The sequence below is a fragment of the Podarcis raffonei genome, chromosome 1 (genome assembly GCF_027172205.1).
Source record: "Podarcis raffonei isolate rPodRaf1 chromosome 1, rPodRaf1.pri, whole genome shotgun sequence".
Classification (NCBI taxonomy): domain Eukaryota; kingdom Metazoa; phylum Chordata; class Lepidosauria; order Squamata; family Lacertidae; genus Podarcis; species Podarcis raffonei.
The window spans coordinates 34,171,953-34,197,157 of NC_070602.1; the positions used below are offsets into that span (position 1 = coordinate 34,171,953).

Below are 25,205 nucleotides of genomic sequence, written 5' to 3' on the forward strand. Positions count from 1 at the left end.
CAGCAGCTTCGCGGCCACCTCCGCGGCTCCCCCTCAGTCTGCGGCTTGGCTTAGCCACGCAGCGGAGAAGGGAGAGCCAGCCGAAACGAAGCAGCACCGAGAGAGGGAGGCGAGCGAGCAGCTGAGGCGGCTGGAAAGCGCCGTCCCCGCGCGGCCGCCCTTTGCTCGCCTCCTCTCCGTGGGCTGCGGAGGGGATGTGGGCGAGACTGCGGCAGGTGGCGGCGGCGCTCGCCTTGGGGTCAGCATGGAAGCGGGCGAGGGAGTTGTAGGGCGGCCCAGCGGGGCGGGGCGCAACCCTAGGAGTCGCCCTGTGGCAGAACAAAGCCGGAGGATGGCGCGGGGACGGGGTGCCTAATTCTCCTCAGGAAATCCCCCTCTGTCCTTCCTTCCCGTTAGGGAAGCTTCCTCGTCGAAAGAGGAGTGGGGGCGTCGTTCACGAGGAGGAGGAGGTGGGCGGCCCTCCGTCCCCTCCCCGTTTTGTGCTCTGCAGGGCTGGGCCGGGCCTGCAGCACGTGGTGACAGAAGGCGGCGCCCATGTGACCGGCCTTTCCTCCCCCCGCTTTCCCCTCCAGCCCCCCGCCTGTCTCCTCGCCTCAGCCCAGCCTGCGCTTTCCGAGCTGTGCTGCGAGCAGCGTCAACCAGACCCCTCCGCTCCATAGGCAGCAAGCAGTAGGAGCGGCCTCCGCCATCACCGCCGCCGCAACAGGGACCCGGCACCATGGTAAGGGCGGGGCAGCCTGACTCGCCTCAGCGTGGCCCGGCCGGCTTGTGCCAGGCAGGGTGTGGGACTAGGCCCCCCGCGAGGGTGAGAGGGGCTCAGCGGGGCCCGCGGCCTCTGGCGGCCATTTTAGTCTAATTTTAGCCCGGGGAAGGGGGACCGACCCTCTTTCCCCCCCCCCGCTCCACCGCCGCCCCAACTCGTGGTCGGCGGGCGGCCCGCTTCCCGGGGAGAAGCGCCCGCAAGTTCTTCGCCTTGTGAGTGACGGAGGGGGTTCCCACACATACGAGTCTCGCACGCTTGGACGGCTGCTTTTTCTCGCTTTGCTTTCTTTTCACAAGTCTGCAAGCCCACGCACAGCTCCATGGGCGAGGAAGCAAAATAAAGGGCGGCTGCGCGTCTGGTTCCTTCCTAGGTGTAGCGGGGGGCAGCGGCTCTTTGTAAGATGGCAGGGTATATACATGGCCCTCTTCTCGGGTTGTTGCTGAGGACCAAGTAACGGGACAACTTACCTTCACACATCCTTTCTTTCCCTTCCGTGGAGCCATAGGGACAAGTGTGTCGTGTGCGCGTGTAATGGGGCTTGGCTCCCCCTTTCCCTGGAAAGGGCTCTTTTTTTCTGTGTTATGGTAAGCCCCGTCTAGTTCATCGTGGGGGAATGATACGTGTTATGCCCCGCTTGTCATTTGGGAGAAGCTAGAGGTAGCAAATCACTTGTATCTCTATTTATGGAAGGGTAAATGTATGCGGGAGCCCAGACCACGGAGAAAGGTTTGGTTCCTTTTGCTTGGCTCTGAAACGGGAGTGAAAGAGCAGGTTTTGCCGCCTCCTTCATTCTCTGCCTCTTTGTGGGGGCTGATCGTTTCCAATAGTATACATATGACACAGCGAGGATGGTCTCCTTTTCATTTTGGGCTTAAGTGCCTTAGAGTGGAATTCCCCCTTTCTCGTAGTGCGTTGTAAGAATATAGGCTTTCTGCTTCTCTTAGTTGGGATTGTGATGCCAGTGGGGGTGGGTGGAATGACGCATAGTTGGGTTTGCCCCTCTCCATTGTGTCTGAATGTGTCAAGGGGGGTGGGGAAGGAAGCACCAAGCCGAGAGATGGCTGCTTCCTTTGTTGGAGTGCTTTAATCATAATTTGTGGGCAGGGTGCTTTTAACTGGAAAAGCTGGAAGGTGAGTGGCATTTACCATTCATTGTGTTTGGATGGTGTCTGGTTTATGGCAGAAATTCAGTGTTTGTGTAACACATGGGGGCATCTCTCTCTCCTTGTGTTCTTGTTGCAGTGTACCATTAGGAGCTCTGCCCTAGAACTACATTGCTGAGAATCCAGCAGAAGGGCAGGAATGTTCTGGCTGTATTTGGGCAATAGTCATTACATTGGCACTAGATGGCTCAAAAACTGACTGGGGCGGGGGGAGGGGGAGGTGTGAGAAAAGAAAAAATGGTAAAGGAGCTGTATTGTCTCATCTTTCCATAGTGGTGAACAATATGGTATAAAACATGCTGGTCCATTATCAGTTTTAATTTTTCTTTCTTTTCTCTCTAAATTTTTGAGATATACAACTAAACTAAATGGAGTGTTTTGGACAAGAAGTAGTGTTTGAGAACTAGTTGTAAGAAACATTTTTAAAAAATGAAGATTCCTACTTTGTGTTTTAAATAACAAGTCAGAAATGATTAAATATTTTCTACCTTCATCTGTCACTGTTCTGCTATATATTTGCAGTTTCTCCTAAACTAATGTGCTGTAAAAAGCTTTAAAATCTTTGCTCTTTTAAGGGGGTTGTTTATCTGAAAACAAGTATAGTTAGTTATTTTTAAGTGTTTAAAAGAAAAACCTTTTGGTTCCTTTCCCATGTTACAGCAGTGTCATGGGAGCTGCTATTCTCTGGGTTTACCCCATGATAACATTTAAATGCCCTCAAATATAGGCGGGAACAGTTGCCTAGGCCTTTAAAACAGAATTAGCACTCATTAACTGCAGGCCTATTAACCTACAGCAACACTATAGGATGAAAAGCAGAAACTAAAAAAAAGTAGCAAAAAAGCTTATGGGTTTCCAGTGTACACTTACAGAACACCTCTGTCCAGTCAGAATGAGAGAGTCACATTTTTGTAGGCTCGGCTTCTATAAGCCTCAATACTCTTGGGAGGAATTGTACATTCTGTCCTTGATTCTTTCATCATGTAGTAACTTCACTGGAATATTTATAGGGTATTAAATAAAATCTAGGAATTTTAAATACATAATATTAAACCTGACATGATACAAAAGGCATTTCTTCTCTTAGAGGCTTACATCACTGAACAAAACTAGAATAATGACAGAGCTTGATATGAACTACTGCAAATGCTTTTGATTATTTCTGTGCAAAATCCCATGTAGTGTTTGCTTAAGCATGTTTACTCATTAGTAAGCCCCACTGAATTCAGTGAGAGTTACAATTGGCAAAATGTGCTCTTAAATGAGTCGAAATTGCTATCTTAACCTAAAACTAAATAATTGTGTTTTGTTGTTGTGTTGTATTAAGGTAATGATGGCTGGCTTTGGACCAAATTGTATGTTTCTAATAGATGATGTTTATTATAGTGGATGCTGTTTTGCTTTGTTTTGTAGGCTTCTGGAGTAACAGTGAATGATGAAGTTATCAAGGTTTTCAATGACATGAAAGTACGAAAATCTTCAACGCCAGAAGAGATTAAAAAACGAAAGAAAGCAGTTCTCTTCTGTTTAAGTGATGACAAAAGACAAATAATTGTAGAAGAAGCAAAGCAGATACTAGTTGGTGACATAGGTGATACAGTGGAGGACCCTTATACATCTTTTGTGAAGCTGTTACCTCTGAATGATTGTCGATATGCTTTGTATGATGCAACATATGAAACAAAGGAATCTAAAAAAGAAGACCTGGTATTTCTATTCTGGTGTGTAAATCAAAGGATTATTATTTAAATAGAATTTTGTTTCCAAAATTCAATGGGTTAAATAACAAGTCTTTACTCCCCGTCTGTAGGGCTCCAGAGAGTGCGCCTTTAAAAAGCAAGATGATCTACGCAAGCTCAAAAGATGCCATTAAAAAGAAATTCACAGGTATGAGCAGAAAATATTCCACATGGCAACTTTGTACTTAGCTACTTCCTCAGAGTGAGTAACAATTCCTTTTGGATAACTACCATGTTTAAGCTGCTATTGAAGTAGGCAGGTATTTGATACTTGAGCAGTAAGGCACTTGTTGCTATGAAAATACTGAACAAATATATCTCTGTTTATTTGTCTTTTTCAGGTATTAAACACGAGTGGCAAGTAAATGGGTTGGATGATATTAAAGATCGATCAACACTGGGAGAGAAACTAGGAGGCAATGTGGTAGTTTCACTTGAAGGAAAACCCTTATAAAAGGACAGACAAGTGCCATCTGGAGCTTCCATTTTTGCAGCTCATTCAATTGGAATAGCATTAGTTCCTTTTGCCCTACCTTCCCAGATCCCAAATACCTGAAGGAGACGTCATTATACAGTCTATAAGTGGTCACCATTAGACTGTTTTTAAACCTGATAGTTTATGTAGAATCCAAGGAATGCCTCACATCATATTCTTAGCCAAAACTGATGTGGGCATTCCTTGCAAATATGTACAGTGAATGTGATAGTTGATGTGGATAGTCTAGCCAAGCAACAAAAGGTTTAAGCTAATTGATTGCCTTTAAAGTATTGTCCAACGGTCAAATGGTAGACTCTATTCAGTATTACTTTACAGTTGCACTTGATCGCAGTTCCATGAGGCTCTTGTGCATTCATACACCTCACCTGCCTTGACAAGCCTTTTTTGTGACATGGCAGCACTCAACACTATGCATTTAAATTAAAGCACTTTTTGTAATATGTTTTATTTCCCCTTTCCCAAGGAATGCCAATTAAGTTTCTGTAATTGTCATCAAACTGTTGTAGCACCCCAGTCTTCATTCCTGTTACATGCATATCTTTATAACTGAAGTAGCTGTTAACGATGCCTTTTTGTTTTTCTGTTGAATGTACACTACTGAACAGGAGTAGGAACTATCTGTTTACCATGCAAGTCTTGCAACACTAATGATGTTTTGTAAAACATCAATCATAATGGCAATTTCTGTATAAAAAGAGCCTTAAATGGAACATTGTTTTTGAGATCAAATATATTAGCCACGTTGCAATAAAACTTGTGGCTTATTACAGAATGTTGCCTTGTTTTCATTGGGAACTACAGAATGAAGTATATTTTAACATTTTGCAGAGTTTTGTTTCAGCGGTACCTCTCCTAGATACTGAACAGTTGCTCTCAACTTCAGTAATGAATCTTCTTATATTTATTCATAATCCCACTGTAGGAATAATTTGAATAAGGAACTTTCCTCTACAATCTTTACTTTAATAAATTGCCATCATTATGGGAACAACTGGGGCATCAGCCTACAACTAGCTTATATCTGAAACTTAAAAGGGAAAAAATGAGGCATGTAATGCACTATTACAGAATATCCTTCACAGTTTTACATGTTAAATATTGCAAGTACCATCTTTTGTTCAGTCACAAAGCAACTCTTGCCAGTTAATTTTTGTGCTAATAGGACTGGAAAGCTTTTACAGCTACTAAGTCTTGCATCAGGAACATGATTTGGCTAAGAGCCAAACACTGCTCTCCTTATAGAGAATTTGATCTGCTCTGTGCGAGCAGTCCTCCGTTGGCCAGAGCTATTTATGGCAAACACATGCTTTTGTATCTTGTCATCAGTTCTCCACAAATGGCAAAACTGGACATGATTCTACTGGTATGCATAAAGGAACTCTGTTAGGGAGCCAATTGCTGTTGCAGTGTACATACCACTAGGAGGAATGCTTTCATCAAAGGATAGAAATTGAAAATGGTTAGCAGTTTCTTAAAAGAAGGTAGCAGAGAATAGAAATAAGTTTAAACTGATGTAAACTTTTTTTTACTTAAGTCTGGAGGAGAAATAGACAACAGTGAATAGGTTTATAAAACAATGTAATTTGTCAGTGGCTCTGTAGAATGTTACTATTTCAAGCTTTCAGCTGTTTCTGACTTATTGGAAGTGAAATGCATCTCTTTTAGTGTACTGAATTCTATTGTAGAATTCTGACTGGCATGCTGAGTTGCTAGATGTTAACTATTTCTATGCAAAAAAGGGAAAGCGAAAATTCTTTTTTACAGATTAAAACATTTGATTGGAAAGTGTCTTCATTACCCCACATCTCTTAAATATTATGCCTCGTAAAAACCTGGCTGGTATAAAAACTGCTCCATTTTGTTACCTAGAATGCACTGTTTCCCTTCTAGAATTGAGAAAACCCAAATGCTTTGAAATGAATGTTAAAAATAATAATAATCTGTACCTGAGCAATGCTCATCTGTGTAAAGCACTATTTTTCAGTTCGTGTAATCCTCTGCTAGTAATGTCATTTGGTGCTTGCAAATTGTGTTGAACAGATGTCTGAGGCTTTAGAACTGAATATTGAAGAGGAGAGTACGTTTACTTTAAAATCGAGCCCAGTTTTGTATTCATTCAAAAGTCTACATGGATTTATGTAAAATGAAAGCTTATTTATATTGACAAAGGACAGAATTCTGCATAACAACTTTGGTCCAAAAAGCATGTTTACAGCTGAGAGTACTGACTGAGATCTGATCAAATCCAGTGAACTATAACTTGCTTTTGGAAATGCTGCTACAAACCTCTTACTGCTCGGACAATAAAACAAATGAGAGACAGCTGGCATGTGTTCCAAATGGGCTGTCAGCTGTTGTTTTCTATCATGCAAAATGACGAAGGCCTCATTGTGACTTAAAAAGGTTGAAGGAAAGCTTCAAAACAGCATCTTGCATGTCTCTCCCATCATAGATGGGACGTTGGGTGTTGGCTTCAGTTACTTAACTTTATTGACAAATGTTAAAATAAAAGTTTTCATGACAGTGCTAAAAATCTCTGTAGATACTGCATTTTTGTTTTGAAAGTCCTTTTTGATCTTTGAGAATTGAGCAAATTTAGCTTAAATTTTTAAAACATGAACATGCTTTGTATGGGCTGATTCTGAAAGGAGAAAACAAAACTAGGTACAATATAGTATAGAAACTAAGAGCGACTTTAGTAATAACCTTGAATAGCTACTAAGTTGACGTCAGATGCTATTTGTTTATCTGACAAACCTGTCCTAATTTAATCTCTGACAGTCTTCCTTAGGTGAAGGATTTCCATGTTTAGTTACTAAAGCAAAGTTTTGAATAATCTGATAACCTGATCAAAATAATAAACTGCTCAATTTCCAGTTTACAGAAGATTTAAGTTTTTATAGAGACATATTAAAGGATGAATCCCTATTTTGGCCAGCTAATCAAATCTCAGATACCTGAAATGTTTAGGTTCAATAGTATTTTGTGATTATATACAATGTAGCTATTCTACATACGTGTTAAGAATGGGATAAGTCTACCTTGATTGTAGGGTAAATAGTTAATACACTTTGTAACCTTGAATTTTTTATAAGTAAGATGTGTACGGAGTATAAATTACTGCTGTGATATATTGAATTGTGGGCCTGACAGGTTTAATAGCCCCAAGCTTAGTGAAATGTCAATATTCATTCTTATATGGTGCCTTGTAATGGAACATAAACAAAAATACAAATCACTAACCCAAGGTGGTTAGAGTTTCATTTTGATGGTGGAGGATTTATAGAGAAGGGAGGAAAGCAAGAAAATGAAGAAGGTAAGTATAAGGAATGCCTGTGAGGAGAGCTGGCCCACACATATGGCAAGGTAAGACAACCGTCTCAGGTGGCAGGATCCACAGGGGCAGCAGATCCCAATGCAGAACTTAATCTGCCCTTGTAGTTCTCCACTCATCCCTTCTTCCCTTGCAGGAAAGGAAAGCACTACTTAAATTTGCCTCAGGTACCAAAATGTATTGGGCCGGCCCTCCCTGTGAGCTGACTTTTGGTTGAGGGTATGGACAAAATGTTTGTGGAAAATCTCAGAAGCTTGAAAGATGGATGGTAAAAGGTTTTTGGTGCAACAGATTCCGTGCTAGGATGTATCTTGCAACACGGGCAGAAAGGGTGGGGCAGTGCCATTGTGGGTTTCAAAGGTAAAGTGTGTAGATGTGAAATCCATGAACAACTTTACAGTAGAAGCAATAATTGTGGATAGAACGGGGGAAAGTGAGGCATAACCAGGCAAGTCCCAAGATCAGGTTTTATTCTACCACTGTAGGATTACGTTGTTAATTTTTGTCTCAGTATCTGACTGACTTCTCCCCTATTTCGATTGATCTTTGAATAACCGGTGAGTATGAACATGCTAATATTTTCCCTGTGTCATTAATAAATGCTAGAAAAATAAGGTGCAAGGAACATTGCTGTATTCAAATAAAATTTCTTCCATAATGGTTCAATTTCATTTGCCCTGTTGATTGTCAAATAATACTAGTAATATTTATACTCCTGCAAAATGGAACTGTTAATAGTCCCCAGAGAGGAAGAAAATAAATGCTAAGGTGGTTGATATGGGAAGCAGTGATGTGGGCCATTAATTAGAGTTGAATCCTGAAAAGCAGGGGTGTCATATGTCCCAAGTTCTCACTTCCAGGAGGTGGGGAGGCAGCCTGTCCCGAATAGGGCTGCACACCCCTTTATGAAGCAGATCCACAGCTTGGGGGTTCTCCAGGATTTAACACAGTCACTGAAGGCTTAGGTGGCCCCAGTGGCTAAACGTGCCTTTTTTTAACACCTTGTATGTCAGCCACAACCCCTTTTGGACAGAAATGACTTGGCTGCTGTACTCCACGTTCTGGCAACTTCCAGACTGGATTATTGCAATGTGCTCTATGTGGGACTGTCCTTGAAGATAACTCAGACTTCAGCTGGTCTAAAATGCAACAGCCCAATTACTGGCTGGGGTTCCACTTAGTTCACATATAAACCTGTTTCAAAGCAGCACCCCGATTATCATTTCACTTCTAGTCCCAATTCAAGGTGCTCACATTAGTGTTTAAAGCACTAAACCACTCTGGCCCCAAATATCTGAAAGACTTTCTCCCTTCCCTGCAGACCATATTGGGTGTTAAGACTGGCAGAGGGGGCTCTCTTGGTAGTTCCACAACTAAGAAGATTGGGATGGTGGTGGCCTGAGAGAGGGGATTCTTTCTGGCACATGGGTGAAACACTTAACTTCCCTATATAGTTCTTGGCAAATGCTGAAGATGCACCTCTTTACCCTGCCCAGGAAGCAAGCATTTCACTGTCTGGGATAGTGCTATGTAAAGCCTTTTTGTGCCTGTAAAATAGAGCTGTACAAAGCTATACTTTCATAATGGGAACAGCTGCTGTATTTTTACCATTAGAATACACCTACAGCTTATTTTTAATTATGCTATACAACAGAAACTCAAAGAAAGGACACTTGGATTCCTGTACTCATTTGATTTACATTAGTTTTTTTCTCTTAAAAGCCGAACATGCTTAAAACTGTAAGGTCTCCTTGGTTTCTAGCAGCTGGACTATTGGAAGGCTTTAAGGTTTGTAATGTCACCCATACAAGGGAAATTCTTTTTGTAATTGGAGCCTTTTCATAAATCTTGCCTGAACTGGTAGCAATGTTAAAATTATACCCTTAGCACCATCTATTGACAATGAAGAGGCTTGCAGCTTAATATCTGTACCTAATTCACACTACACTTACGGAAGCTGAATAAAGTACACATTGGTTATTTTTTATGAATTTGCAGAGTGAGCCTTCTATATTAGTTAAAAGTTTATGTTCTTTCAGATGCAACACCTTTTCGCTATACCTTCCTATTCATTTGGTTAGACACAGCTCTCTTGAGAATCCAGGCCATGATGACCCTGGCTACAATCTATTATGCTTACTGTTTGGGAAAGATTCAGCAATGCTGGAGGGGTTGCCAATACAACTGCCAAGTGCTCAGTGTGATAGGTTGTGGGTTGGGTTGGCACAACACAATTGCCATTGTGCTCTTCTTAACAGAATGAGACACAGATTATTCTTTCTGCTAAGGGAAAGGACCCACAACTTTATTTTGAAGGAAACCTACAGAACTACCTTCCCTTCTCATTTTTATTTGCTTGTTTCTAGCATCTGTCACATTTAAAACTCTCACTTCACAATTTTTCTAGAGACAGGTAAGCTCAAATATTTCTTCCATCAACTACTATTCCTGTTTTCATTTGCTGAGGGGTAATTTTGTTGGGTGCGGGTAAACTTATGTTCCCTTTCTACAGATAATAGCAACCTGAGGGGAAACCAGACAATATACTATTCAAGAGAAACAACACTTTTTCAAAACCAACCTTTGATATCCTCAAATATCTGAAGGGCTGTCATATGGAAGATGCAGCAAACTATTTTTTCTGCTGCTGACCCAAACTGCTGGATTCAAATTACAAGGAGATTATGACTAAACAGAAGACTTGTGGTAAGAGATGCTAAGAGCTATTTGACAATGGAACAGGCTGCCTTGGAAGGTGGTAGACTCTCCTTTATTGGAGGTTTTTAAACAGAGATTGAAAGGCCATCTGTCGGGGATTCTTTAGTTGTGATTCCTGCATTGCAGCAAGGTTGCACTGGATTACCCTTGGGGCCCCTTTCAGCTCTAAAGTTCTATGATTCTATTATATGCAGACTTGCTAAGTGCTTTATTCTCTGGATAACCCTTTTGTAATCATCTGTTTATGACAGCAAGGAAGGAAATAAAATTGTTTATACAGTCAAGCTCTGAATTACAAGTTCTGAAAGTCTAGGCTGTAGCTGGTAGATGCAACCATAAGCCTTACTACAATACACATAGTCAGGGCTGTGTGTTCTCTCTCGCTCTTGCTCTCTGCAAAATTCTACAGTTTTCAGTAGCAGAAATTGATCAAGCAATCATGGGGCAGGACAAGAAGCTTTATCAGGCACTGAAATCCTGCCCTTGTAGTATTGTTTTTGTCCACGTTTAAACTCTCAGAACATGTTCTTCATTACTTAGTTGGATACTGGTGGCTAAAACTAAGCCAATAGGAATTATCTTTTGGCCATGTTTTACACTCCAGCTGTTTTTATGTATTGGAGTGTTGCTTGTCGGGTTTTTTATATATATATATATAAAACTACTGTTACTTCTCTGTGAGCCATTAATCTGAGTGTGAGGTAAACATCTCTAAGTAACCCAGAACACACTGGTAATGTGTCAGTCAAAATTACTTTTGGATAAGTAAATGCTTACAAGAACTAAACATCTTAATTAAGGAATTGACCTGTAAATATACTTGTTTGGTTTAGGGTTAGGCATGCTCTCTTGTGTCAACTGCCGTCCAGAGTTGCTAAGAGCTGCCCATATGTATAAGAGTGCAGCTCTGAGAAGAAGAAAATATTTGCAGTTTACATTCTCAGATTTTACTTAATATTCCCCCCCCCCAAATCCACCAATTATTTATTAAAAGCTGGTTTTAAAAAGCAAACTTAATTAGCATGCTTCCTATGAACTGTGAACATCTGAAATTTGCAAATGTTAGGTCAGCTGCGTGCAATGCAGTGCTCATACTGCTTCTGTGTAAGGACAGACGATGTGGAGCAGCAGTCTGAGGTGAACCAGTAACTAGGAGACAGGCAAGGCAACAACCACAATACAGCTCAGAAAGACTGTGGTATTCAAGATAGCTCAGTTGATAGAGCATGAGACTCTTAATCTCAGGGTTGTGGGTTTGAGCACATGGGGCAAAGAGATTCCAACATTGCAGGGGGTGGAGATGATCCTTGGGGTCCCTTTCAACTCTACAATTCTGTGATTCTGTTGGGAAAAGAGGCTTGAAAGATCCCAAGGCAAGCCTGGGTGGAGGCAGTCTGGTTCTTCAATGAAAAGGCTGCTACTTGCCGTTCAGTGGTTCACCACTGGAGTAGCCACTCAAAGATTTTAGCAGTTCCTGACATCCTGTTTATCTTCAGGGCACTAACATGGACTTGAAGGACTGAACAATGCTGAAAGAGAGGACTGCAGGCTTTAAATAAGAGCAAGGTAGATGTGTCCCTGCAAGGCTGTTTCTGTGCCTACAGCGTTACTTGAAGGAGGAAAAAAGCAGGAATGGCTGCAATGTATGTACTTGAACCACTCAAATCAGGTTGAGGTGCAGGACACTCCAGTGACACTCCCATTTCTGGGCCATGCATCTATGAGGCTAGCAATTGTACAACAACAGCACCATTTTATTGCCAGGCTCCTTTGATGCGAATGTGTATTGCTAGTAAGCAATGTACAGCTGGACTATGGCAGAGTGTGGATCACATGTGTGTTAAAACACTACTGACTTTATCGGATTCACATATTTGTGTATACAGCCAAAAACCACAGATTTCAACCCAGCTATCAATCTGTAATGTGTTCTATGTTAGACAAGTTTTTGGAAGGCTAACCACAGAGGACACAAAAGGCATTTCTAAAGTCGCTCAATAAGCCATATTAATGATTTACTTACTCAGTCCCTCTCACAAAAGGCTTGTTATCACGATGGTAGGAATGACTGGAGTAAATGGAAATGGATTATATGTTCAGAGCTTTCACATAATATGCATATTTAACATTGCTGAGGAAGATCCTTTGGGGAGGCACACACTTGAATTTCTAAAGGGCATTAACTTGTTTGAAGACTGAAGGAAGAACCAATTGAGCCAGAGCCAAGAATGGTGATGTCAGTTGATTTAGATGTGGTTTTTTTTGTCTGTTCCTTCCTCTGGCCATTTGCCCTTCAGATGATATATGGCCTATCGATTCTTCAAATGAAGGACTCTCCTCATTTCAGAAGCAAGAATGTAGGTATTCAACCAATTTTTCTGCCTGTCTTGAAAACCAGCCCTAAAAGTGTGAGGCAGGTAAGGAGGCTCAGTCTGTTCCCAGGAGTAGCGTACGTTTCTTCATAATTGTTTCCTCTACCCAGTTTTGTGTGTCACACGATCGGGCCAAAAATCTAGCTGTGCTTTTGGGTTTAATTCTATGGTGTCTGTACACCAGTGGAACAGATTTCTACTTGTACAATGGACTCTTTCTCCTCCCCTCTGTAGCCCCCTGTGCACCCTCCAAAATCTGCTTTGGAAGGTCAGCCCCCATCCAAGCAGATTTGGGGGAGTGCAGGGGATAGGAGGGGAAGTCCACTGCATGAACAGGTTTGCTTGCACAATGTTGGATTTCAAATGACCTTGAGAAACTGCGAAGCAACACTTGTTTCTTAGACTTTTTTTTTTTGCTTGGCTTCCCACCTCTTCATACAGATCTCAAAGCATGCAGTTAGCTGCACAAAGCATCACCCTTTTTCTTTTAAAAAAACCATATAAACACCGTTGTAATGGTCATAGGAGTAGCATGACCAATGTGTATTTTATAACAGAAGCAGTGTGGGTTGATATCAGCCCTTATCACTTGAGTGGTTCTGACCTGGCTGTAGTCTCTACACCTCTGAAGTCCAGGTAAGAGTTAAATTAACACATCTGCTGTGTTGGGCATAAAGATTTTCAATAATGGAGATGCATCCTTACAGCTGCAATCTTAGATTTGTATATCTCACTGAATTCGAAGAGACATTGAGAGTAAAATGTGCACAGGATTGTAGCCATGGTACTTTATTTGCAAAGTGTTTGGCCTCCTAAAACAGTTTGGAAGCGTGGGAATAGGTTGATATTATTATTCGCATTTGACACAGGAGGACGTCTGCCTGAGAGACAATACCTGAACCTCTCAATGGGTCTATTTTTACGTTGCAACACGGGGCAGTTGTGCCGAGATGCCTAAACTAAAGCCTTTCTCTGTCAAATGCTGTGTTCTAGGTAGCGTTGCCCACATGATGGGGGAGCATTTAAACTTGCACTTCCCCACCCGCAGTCCAGGGCAAGACCTGCACCACGCGCTCTTTCTGCACAGATGAATCCGTAGTACAGTAGCTGCAAGCTGCCGGAGTGGCGCCTGCGGCCCACAGTCCTACAGAGCACGCGACTCTCAAACTATGACAGTGACCATGGAATCCAATTCGTCCCCCCCCCCTTCTTTTTCACCGTTCATTTCTGACACAAAACCCAAGGTCCTGAAGTGCAGGGAGCGGGGCAAACCATCCCTACACGGCGTTAAGATTCCTGAGGGAGAAATGACGGCGTGTTTCCTTTTATTGTTCCTGTCCTAAACATACATACTGCGCGAAGCATGGCTTGCTGCCTCCTCACTTACCGCGCGGGCGTTGCTCTCCACACGCCCGTCCCTCGCCCAGAAATAAGACGCTGCCGCGGACACCCACGGCCGACGCCGAGCTCAGCAGAGCCCCCTTGTTCGCCGCTGCCGCCGCCTGTCCCCGCCTTAATCCCGCCCCTCCGGTCTGGGCTGCCTGGCGGGCTAGGCCTGCGCTTGCTGCTGAGGGAACGGAGTTGAGGGCTGGGAGCAGCCATGATGGTAGGTTCCTGCGGAGCTCCCGCCGCCGCCGTGGTGAGCTCTTCTGGCCGGGGGAAGGGGCGGCCGGGGGAGAGCGGCGGGGTCGGAGGCCGGCGGGACTAACCGGTTTCCTTTCTCTCTTTCTCTGTCCGCGGTGGGTGATGCCTCGGTCTCTCTCGCCTTCGCCGCCCGCCTCCGCCCTTTTCTTCTTCGGAGCAGGAAGGCTCGGACGACGGCCCAGATTTCCTTTCCGAGGAGGACCGAGGCGTAAGTGCTGGACGCCCCTGACGGGAGAGGGCTTTCTTCCCTGGCGTGGTGTGGGGCTGGGGGGCGGCAGAACAGGTTTCCTTCCGGATGTGTGGGGCTGGCAGCCCCTTTCGGAGTGTGGGGCGGTGGGTGGGGAAGCGAGGGGGGTGAGGCGGCGGCGGCGGCATCATCTCCCGGGAGGCTTCGCCGCCCCCACCCGGTTCTCCTGCTCCTTCTGCCCAGCTTCGGTTCCCTGAAAACTCCGCGCTGTCACGGGTGGTCTGGATGCACCATCATCCTGAGCTGACGCTGGTGACTCTTAACGGAGTTCTCCTCTCGGATTTAAAATATAATAGCGTTATCATTTTATTCATTATTAACATCGAATCCGCCTTGCGTTCTGATTGAAACTGCCACGGCAGGCAGTTGAGATATTATAAACCACCGCGTTGGTCTAGCTGCAAACACTTTTGCTGTTGCTGCAGCTCCCCTGTTGATTTTATTTTATTTTTTGGTCAGCTTTGCAGAGCGACACACTTTAAACCGGTGGGTGTAGTTTGAACCTCTTGGATTGGTAGGCAGTGTGCCTTTGCTTTTGTTGAGAAATGCAGAAAAAGCTTAAAGCTATTTTTTTCAAATACTTTTTGACTAGAAAATTATTGTTTATTCTATATCCCCCCCCATCTTCTCGCAAATAGCTCCCGGTGGTATCCAGGATTCATCCATTTCCTTGCTCATTTTGTGAATAGGCAGGGGAGCCCCAGGTTGAATTCTCTACTCAGCCATTAAACTCTTTGGTTGACCTTGGGACTTTCACCATCTCTTAGCCCAACCTAAGTCCAACAACCTGGAGTCCATAACATGGTGACTATAAGCAACCTGGTGTCCTTGAGCACTTCCATGCCCCATGCCATTCCCAATTTTTTATATTTATACTTGAGTCATATTTTTTGGGGGGGAGAGCCTCATTTGGGGCTTTTTTGTCTGTATTGTACTTGGTCTGGAGTATGTGTTGATGTTGGGGGAGGGGCAAGTTCTGAGCATCACCAGTTTTTTCTTACATGAAATGGACATTTGGTGTACCCACAGACCCCAAAAGTTGGAGACTATTCAAACTGGCTTTCAAACAAAAGTAAAGAACCAGTGTCATGTGTCCATTGAGGAAAATATATAAACAATAATAAGTGGTTTAAAATAATAATAATAATAATAATAATAATAAATTTTATTTATATCCCGCCCTCCCCAGCCGAAGCCGGGCTCAGGGCGGCTAACAACAATCAAATAATCAAACAATCAAATAAACCAACATTCTAAAAATATTTCATTATAAAAATTAATTAAAATCAAGTTAATGGCAACCATTAAGCAAAACTCTGTGCAGGTTGCCAGAGGAGGGAGTCAGGCTGCGCCCTGACCAAAGGCCTGGTGGAACAGCTCTGTCTTGCAGGCCCTGCGGAAAGATGTCAAGTCCCGCAGGGCCCTAGTCTCTTCTGACAGAGCGTTCCACCAGATTGGAGCCGCAGCCGAGAAGGCCCTGGCTCTAGTTGAGGCCAGCCTAACCTCTCTGAGGCCTGGGACCTTCAGGATGTTTTTATTTGCAGACCGTAGGTTTCTTTGTGGGGCATACCAGGAGAGGCGGTCCCGTAGGTACGAGGGTCCTAGGCCGTATAGGGCTTTAAAGGTTAAAACCAGCACCTTAAACCTGATCCTGTACTCCACCGGGAGCCAGTGCAGCTGATATAGCACCGGATGAATGTGGTCTCGCAGCGAAGACCCCATAAGGAGTCTCGCCGCGGCATTCTGCACCCGCTGGAGTTTCTGGGTCAGTCTCAAGGGCAGCCCCACGTAGAGCGAGTTACAATAATCCAGTCTGGAGGTGACCGTCGCATGGATCACAGTGGCTAGGTCAGGGCGAGAGAGATAAGGGGCCAACTGCTTAGCTTGGCGGAGATGAAAAAATGCCGCCTTTGTTATAGCTGTAATCTGCGCCTCCATAGAGAGGGAGGTATCGAAGATTACACCCAAACACCCAAAATGTTTTAGATAGTCGACCCATGCATTTTTTTTAGCAGGAAATGATCAAAAGAAACTTTTATTGGAGAAGTAAATATTAAAAAGAAATATCAAGCTATGTAACAATAGAAGCCGAAATGTTGATGAGTACAGCAGGACCACTTAAGCTGAAGGAAACTATTATGTCCCATAGCAGTTGACTAGCAAGACATGGGACAGCTATGGTGGGTGATTCTTGATTCTGCCGCTATTTTCTGTCAGATACAGTTTGGGGAGTGTCATGTTTCTGTTGGTTTAATATTTGTAATCCCAAAAGTGTGTGTAAAAAAACCCCAAACTTTTAAACTGATCTTAGAAAACTTGCCAGACCATTGTTTAGTTTCTTATTAATTTTATCCTTCACTTTATTTGCTTTTAAACTTGGTATACATTTTAAATTAGTTTTCAAATTGTTATTTAGCAAAGTAAACAATACAAAAATCAATAATATATCCAGCTAAGGGTAGGACATTAAAACCTATACATATTAAATAAAAAACAATGCTAGCAACCATATTTCTGTAGATGACATGAGGAAAGAAATCTAAAACAAGACTACATGAAATAAAATCCCACCATACTGAATAGAAATGATCAGGATCTTTGTCCCTTGAAGAACCGTAACTTATTTGTTAAGAAGGGAATGTATAAGAACTGGAAGAAAGGGGAAATCACAAAGGAGGAGTAAACACAAGTAGTCAACAGTTGCAGGGGGAAAGTCAGGCTGGCTAAAGCTCAGAATGAGCTCAGGCTTGCAAGAGAAGTTAAAAATAATAATAAAGGTTTATTCAGCTATGTCCAAAGTAAGAGGAAGAACAAGTACCGTAAGTGGTAGGTCCTCTGCATGCGGAACACAGAGAAATGCTGTTGGGCGACAGAGAAAAGGTGGAACTGCTCAACTTTGCCTCTGTCTTCACCCAAAAGGAAAGCAAGGGAGGGAGCTGCAGCCCAAGATTGGAAAAGAGGTAGTAAGGGAATACATAGCTACTTTAAATGAATTCAGATCCCCAGGGCCTGATGAGCTGCATCCAAGGGTACTAAAGGAGGTTGCGGATGTAATTTCTGAGCCTTTTTTCTTCGAGAATTCTTGAAGAACAGGTGAGGTCCCTACAGACTGGAGTTGGGCAAATGTCGTCCCCATTTTCAGGTATCTGAAGAAGTGTGCATGCACACAAAAGCTTATACCCAGAACAAACTTAGTTGGTCTCTAAGGTGCTACTGGACAGTTTGTTTATTTATTTATGTCGACTGCATCAGACCAACACGGCTACCTACCTGAATCTAGATAATTCAACAGTCGGTCTGTGAGCATTTGGAAAAGGATGCTGTGATTACTTAGACCCAGCATGGGTTTCTCAAAAATGTAATGCCAGACCAATCTCATTCCTTTTTTGGATGGAATTACAAACTTGGTGGATCAGGGAAATCCTGTGGACATAGTGTATCTTGATTTCAGTAGTACTTTTGATAAAGTCCCTCATGATATTCTCTCGAGGAAGCTGGTAAAATGTGGGTTGAACGAGAGAACTGTTAGGAGGATTTGTAGCTGGTTGACTGACCAAACCCAAAGAGTACTCATTAATGGTTCTTTGTCATCCTGGAAAAAAGTGACAAGTGGGGTGCCACAGGGTTCTGTCCTGGGCCCGTTGTTCAACGTCTTTATAAATGATTTGGATGTAGGAATTGAGGCGTTGCTCATCAAATTTGCAGATGACACCAAACTAGGAGGTTTCAGAATCAGAATTCAAATGAGCTTGACAGATTGGAGAACTAGGCTCAAGCTGACAAAATGAATTTCAATAGAGACAAATGTAACATTCTGCACTTGGGCAGGAAAAACCAGATAGGCTGGGGGACACAAATATAGGCTGGGGGACACCTGACTTACTAGCAGTACATCTAGGGGTCTTGGTGGGTCACAAGCTTAACATGAGTCAACAGTGTGATGCAGCAGCAAAAAAAGCTAATGCTATTCTAGGCTGCGATCATAGAAGTATAGTGTCCAGATCAAGGGAAGTTATAGTATAACTCTATTCTGCCTTAATCAGACCTTACTTGGAATACTGTGTCCAATTCTGGGCACCACAATTTAAGAAGGATGTTGACAAGCTGGAGTGTGTGCAGAGGAGGGCAACCAAGATGATCAAGGGTCTGGAAACTAAGCCTCACGAGGAACGCTTGAAGGAGCTGGGTATGTTTAGCCTGGAAAAGAGGAAACTGAGAGGAGATATGATAGCCATCTTCAAATATCTTAAGGGCTGTCACATGGAGGAGGGAGCATGCTTGTTTTCTCCTGCTCTTGAGGGTAGGATTCGAACCAATGGCTTCCGTTGCAAGAAAGGAGATTCCGCCTAAACATTCAAAAAAACTTTCTGACAGTAAGAGCTGTTCAGCAGTGGAACAGACTCCCATGAGAGGTGGTGGACTCTCCTTCCTTAGAGGTTTTTAAACAGAGGTTGGGTGGCCATGTGTCATGGATGCTTTAGCTGAGATTCCTGTATTGCAGGGGGTTGGACTACATGACCCTTGGGGTCCCTTTCAGCTCTTAGGATTCTACTATTCTAGTCCAACCCCCTGCAATGCAAGAATCTCAACTAATGCTTCAGGCTCACACTAACCAGTTTCTGCTCCCACATGTGCCTATGCGTTTTAGCATGTTATGATAGCTGCATCTGAAATGATATTTGTGCCATACTCTTATTTAGGATTCATGCATAACTACATCTAGTAAGATTTTTTTTAACATGTGGATGTGAATGTTCGCAGGATTTAATTTCTGATTCAATAAGGCAGAGGGCCTTATGTCAAAGTGATAAACCTGACATTCAGAAGACATCCTAAGGCAGCCCTGTTCAGGGAAGTTTTTAACGTGTGATATTTTACTGTATTTTTGGTTCCTATGGAAGCCGCCCAGAGTGGCTGGGGAGGCCCAGCCAGATGGGCGGGGTATAAATAATAAATTATTATTATTATTATTATTATTATTATTATTATTATTATTAATGTATGTGCTATTGAAAGTTTTAGAGACTTTGTTTCCTAAACTGGTTTGGAATCTGAAAGAACACCCCCCTATGCAAAATATTCTCCAAAACACTGTCTAGCAATTAATAGACCACAGGGTAAAAAGGTAAAGGTACCCCTGCCCGTACGGGCCAGTCGTGTCCGACTCTGGGGTTGCGCGCCCATCTCGCTTAAGAGGCCGGGGGCTAGCGCTGTCCGAGGACACTTCCAGGTCACGTGGCCAGCGTGACAAGCTGCATCTGGCGAGCCAGCGCAGCACACGGAAACGCCGTTTACCATCCCGCTAGTAAGCAGTCCCTATTTATCTACTTGCACCCGGGGGTGCTTTCGAACTGCTAGGTTGGCAGGCGCTGGGACCGAGCAACGGGAGCGCATCCCGCTGCGGGGATTCGAACCGCCGACCTGACGATCGGCAAGTCCTGGGCGCTGAGGTTTAGACCACAGGGTAGCTTAGTCATAATTTGTGTCACAGTAAATCTATTGGTCTTTAAAGTGTCACAAAACTCATTTTAGTTTGCTACATTCCCTTCATATTTTAGTATATGTTGGAAAGAAAAAATTGTGTGAGGTCTTTTCCAAAACTGTGATATTCTACTGTACATCACCTAGAGAGACTATTCATCTCCTTACTCAGCATAGGATTGTGTGTTCAGAAACATCAGAGGTATCCTAGCTTTCTTAACGATCTAAATAATTGGTACATTTAAAGGTAGAATGCAAAGTTTTGGTAAGCCTGTAATAGAATTTTGTAACATACATTTTTTCCACTTGCATCCATCTCCATGTAATGCATGAAATGTACTGCATTTGACAAGGGCTTTTAGCTATATTTCAGATTCCACCTTTTCTTCACCTTTCTTTTAATGCAGGCTTTATTCTAAGTTGCTCTGAACAACTGCTGGATAGGCCAGTGATATAACTCTATTATTCTAGAATCTTCTAACAAATTTACTGTAGCATCAGGGACTACCACCTCTGCTCATTTTGCTCGCCAACCCCATTCTCTGCCCTTTACATCTGATCAACCCCCCACTCCCTTTGCACCTTTCCAAATCTACCCCTCACCAACCCCCAACTCCTCCTTAACCTTGCCAAACCCATCTTCTCCAAGCTGTGCAGCCCCCTTCCCTCATCTTGCACCTCGTCCAAACCGCAGCCTGGGCAAGCCACAGAGAAACAGTCAAGGCAGAAAGGGGCAGCTCTACAGCCACTGTCTTGCTCCACTGCCACTTCCCTCTTCTTCAGCTTCCAACGCAGCAGAAGCTGAAATGGTGTTGTCAGTGTGAGGTGGGTAGCGGCAGCAGAGCAGGATGATTGCTGTGGAGCTGTCCTGGCTGTTCTTCTATGGCTTGCCCAAGTCACTTGCTCACCTGCCTTCCCATCTGCCTGGGCCACCCACCTCCTGTTTTCTTGACAAGCTGCAGTTGGCATGGCTGCCACTTGGCAGCCATGCCAACTGCAGCATGATGACATTCTTACTATCTTATTAAATAGTTAATTACATAGCCTTTTGTAGTCTACAGTCTACTTCTTCAGGAGCATGGGATGTTTGTCTACCAAACCATTCACAAGGTCAGATTTGTCATAACAAAATGATCCTAGAATATTTTGTACAGGGAATATCTGCTTGCATAAATATTGCTTCATATGAACTGTGTTGTTAATGACTATAGCCAGCTTTTTAAGGAGCAATTACCTCAGCTGAAACAACAATTTATTTAGTTGCTACAGACACTGGAATTGCCTTGGAAATGTGGCAGTTCTGTGTTGTTGGCCCAGTTTTCTGGAGAGCGTCATGTGGATGCAAAACTGGTTTTGTAAACTAGCCCAAAGTGAGAATTTCTGCAGCATATAAGCATTTCTTGGAAAATTTCTAGTTTATTATTTTATGCGGAACTTCTCCCCTAAGGGAGTCAGGCAAACTTGCACAACTGTTCATAATTATTATAAATAGTTTTCCCTACCCCACCCTTATATTGTAGGGTTAATTTGGACAGTGAAGTAACATTTGAAACATAGCTTTTCTTTTAATTTACTATTTTAGTTCTTCTTTCTTACTCAACCTATCATGCTGGTAAGAATCCTATGACTTGCCAAGTTTTGAGAGTGGCACATACAAGAATAAAAGTAGCAAGTGCTTAGCTGTCAACTTTTCCCTTTTCTTGCGAGGAATCCTATTCGGAATAAGGGAATTTCCCTTAAAAAAGGGGAAACGTTGATAGCTATGCAAGTGTAACTTTATAAACAAAACTCTTTTATTTAAAAAAATCATTGTTCTCTATGAACATTTAAAGACCTGTTTGTAAGCAGCGTAGCCCAAGTTCTGTTAGTTTTTTTCTAACCAAGTAAATAATGGCTAGGCTTTATAAGTCTTATTCTCAGTTTTAAACTTGCAAACCTTCACTGTTTTGTCTGGTTTAGTTGCTGCATCCTATTTCCTTGCTCTAATTCCAAGACTACCATGCACTATTATTTTTACCAGTTTGATAAGAGAGCATCATATGAATACAGAAAATTGGGTTCTTACAGTCCCAAATTGCCATTCGGGTGATTTGTTTAAAAGCGGAACGTTTTGATATAAAGTGTGAACATCTTAGATGCTAGGAATACAGCTATGTCAGTGACCATAGTGCTATCAAATTCAACATATATGTAAGTGGACAATTGGCAAGAAAATCAAACACGGTAATTTCTGACTTCAGACAAGGAAATGTCCCCAAAACAAGGGGGTTGGTTTAAAAAAAAGTTTAAAGGGAAAGTGAAGAGGGTAAAATATCTTTAGAATGCATGTGGTGGTTGTTCAAAACCACAATATTAGAAGCTGCAGCAGATCATGAAAGGTACAATCAGGGCTAAGAGATGCCAGCGTGGTTAACAAGCAGAGCCATTGAAGCTTTTAAAGGCAAGAAAGCTTTCTCCAGATAGTGTCTTGTTTAATTGAGGAAAACAGAAAGTATCACAAACATTAGCAAAAGAAGTGTAAGTGGGGTGGAAAAAATGTATCTGAGGAGGACATTATATTTTTAGCAAAGAACAACAAGAATGTCTGTTCCATGGAAACTGGTAAACTGGTGGAAAGTATTATTATAGATGGGTTATAGCTTAGCATATAGAAGAACCAATGTTGTAGAAATAGAACCAGCATGCCTTCTTCAAGGTTAGTCATGTCTCATTAACCTTTTAGAATTATTTAAAAGTGTCAATAAGCAGATAGATAAAGGTGACCCAGCCAACATGGTGTACTTATACTTTTTAAAAGCTTTTGATAATGTTGGTTACCAAAGACTCCTGAGTTACTTTAGTAGTTGTGGAATAAGAGGAAAGATCATCTTATGGGTCAGAAGCATGCTTCTGGGTATTACCAGTGAGGAAGCTGTGACATTCAGGTCCTATTCACAGTCTTTCCATAGGCATCTGTTGCCACTGTGAGAACAGGATGATGAATTAGATGTACATTTGGTCTGACCTAGCAAGGCTGCTCTTGTTATTCTTTAAAAATACCTACCAATGTTGCTAACAGTTTTGCATAATTGAATTCTTTCTGCTCTTTTCCCGTTATATTCCCTAATACAGGCTTTTCTCAATTTCCACTTGACTTCTAGTCTGTTTCTGCAAGTCATGTTTGTGTTTCAGCTTTTCCTTCTGTATTGCTAGACCATCCGTTGAGTCACTTTTCTTTGGAAAGAGGTTTCAAACTCCATATGGTGAACTGAGTGCATTGTTCTTAAGTCAGTACTCAGAAGGACAATAAGTTACTCCCTAACAGTTCACTAAGTTCCTTCAACTTTCAGTTTGTTCTCTATGCTGATTAGAAAGTGTTTCACTTAAGGAGAATTAAGACTTCAAATAAGGACCATGGGGTATGCTTACAGAATTTTTGATTAGACTATGGCCTGCTATTTAACTTTTATTTTATTTTGTATCTCTGTGTGTTTGCATACAGTGTTGTGGGTTTTCTGGGAAGCTGCAATTTGGGAAAAATCCTATGTGAATTTAAGTAATTTGTACCAGAAAAGAATTTTGCATTGGAAAAATGTCTAACGCTCTAGGCAGGGTGGGCCAATATGCAGCCCTCTACACCTTTTTTGGGTGTCCTTGAGCAACATTTGATGCCACCCCCATCCCAGCCCTCCTGTTGTCTTCCCAAAGCCAAGTAAGCAAGGTGCTGGGCTTTGGGAAGGAGGCAGGAGGGTTCTGATATAGTCCTAGATTCCTCCCATCTCCTTCCTAAAGTCTAGTTAGCACTTTCACAGCTTCCCCCCAACCCTGTGCAACAAGGCAGTGTATGGCCCACAAGTTCCGTGTCAAAGAACTCTTGTGGCCCACTTGGTGTGAAAAGTTGGACTGCCTTACTCTATGGAGAGTGATCCAATTTAGCATATTTAGTTAGCTTTCTTTACCAAAATGCCCACAAGCACTTTGAAACTGCCAATCTTGTCTAATGTTGTGTTTGAACAGGGCCATCTTAACTGTTGCTGCTAGGGGTGCATGGCGCCTGGGCGCCGGGCTCTCAGGGACGCCAAGCTGAGAGTCCATGGCCAAGCGTTGGAGTCTGGGGAAGAGCCACCAACAGCCGAGCGGAGCAGAGCCCGTTGGAGTGTGCAGGCTCTGCTGCGAGCGGCTCTTTCCCAGACTCTGAACTCGCACCGAGCCGCCCGCAGCAGAAGAGCACGCGGAGCTCCGACAGGCTCTGCTCTGCTTGGCTGTCAGCTCTTACCCCAGCTGCATGGCGGCTAACTGTTTCAGCACCATGCCAGGAGCACCGTATAATGTTGTGGGCGCTGCGCGACACATCCTATTGCATACGCAGAGCTGTGGGTTCCTTTGCTGGCTTTCCTGCTGTCGGTTCACCCTGCCATGCAGTGGGGGGGGGCAGCAGGCAGGCAGCGCAGCGACTGTGCCGCCCAGCATTTTGTCCTCCCCAGCATGGAACCCGCACTCACCTTCGTACACCCCTGTGCTTGGAGCGTTGGCTGGCATCCCCGTTGGTTGGTGCCATGAGTCCCTGCATCCCACAACCGTTCTAAAGGTAAACAGCTATTTCCTAAAAAAAAGGTCAACAACTTAAAAAGGTCGACAACTCTGGGCAACCCAGGGGCGCCAGGCGGATCTTTGCACCCTGTGCTGCATATGCTTAAGACGGCCCTGTGTTTGAAGTTGACATCCATTGTTACTAATGAACTTGGGAAACTTATTTTGGGAAAACATTCTGCTCAGCATCACTACATGAATATATCTGCCACTTGAGGGTAATACTTCATGCATTTGGACAAAGTGAAACTGCAATATTCTACACAATGACAAAGTTCCATACAACATTATTATAATAATCAGGATATCCTACTACATGATATATTGTCCTGCCCTTTGCATATAGGGTAGAATTGTGGTCAGGGGGGGTCTAGAAATCCCAGGGGTGTCTGGGATGTTGGTGCAGGGGCACATTATCTTCAAAATGCACGCTATCAATTTCTGGATTAATGCATTGCATTTGAAACAACTATAAAATGCACACTTGCTCAGAGTACTAGTATTAATATCTGGATTTTTTAATACTATTGTGTGTGAGAAATTTGTTGGGGATCACTCATCTGGGCACAGATGCCTGCTACTCTGCCTTTAAGTACATCTTGATCTGCAGAAATAGACTAGATAGTGCTCACCTCCATGCCTGTGAAAGCTTCTATCATCTACTAACATTTGCACA

At 43.1% G+C, this 25,205-nt stretch overlaps 2 protein-coding genes across 7 annotated transcripts in view; both read left to right on the forward strand.

The window, feature by feature from the left end:
* Window positions 1-291: 291 nt before the first annotated feature.
* On the forward strand, window positions 292-4,936 carry CFL2 (cofilin 2). 4 transcript variants are annotated; one of them, XM_053380458.1, is made up of 4 exons: window positions 292-721; window positions 3,340-3,647; window positions 3,737-3,867; window positions 4,007-4,115. In XM_053380458.1, the coding sequence occupies exons 1-3, from the start codon at window positions 719-721 to the stop codon at window positions 3,852-3,854; spliced, it is 429 nt and encodes a 142-aa protein (XP_053236433.1). In that variant the 5' UTR covers window positions 292-718; the 3' UTR covers window positions 3,855-3,867; window positions 4,007-4,115. The 4 variants fall into 4 exon arrangements, with proteins under 4 accessions (XP_053236433.1, XP_053236421.1, XP_053236439.1 ...); XM_053380446.1 differs by having other exon boundaries at window positions 306-721; window positions 3,737-3,813; window positions 4,007-4,936; XM_053380464.1 differs by lacking the exon at window positions 292-721 and adding an exon at window positions 867-975 and having other exon boundaries at window positions 3,737-3,813; window positions 4,007-4,936.
* Window positions 4,937-14,040: 9,104 nt separating this feature from the next.
* Window positions 14,041-25,205, forward strand: part of SNX6 (sorting nexin 6) — a 36,473-nt gene continuing 25,308 nt past the window's right edge. The window contains exons 1-2 of one of the 3 annotated variants that reach the window (XM_053380491.1): window positions 14,041-14,227; window positions 14,393-14,440. In XM_053380491.1, coding sequence (XP_053236466.1) covers window positions 14,189-14,227; window positions 14,393-14,440 — 87 coding nt within the window. In that variant the 5' untranslated portion in view covers window positions 14,041-14,188. The remainder of the gene's footprint in view (window positions 14,228-14,392; window positions 14,441-25,205) is intronic. The other 2 variants (XM_053380510.1, XM_053380501.1) reach the window with 2 other exon arrangements.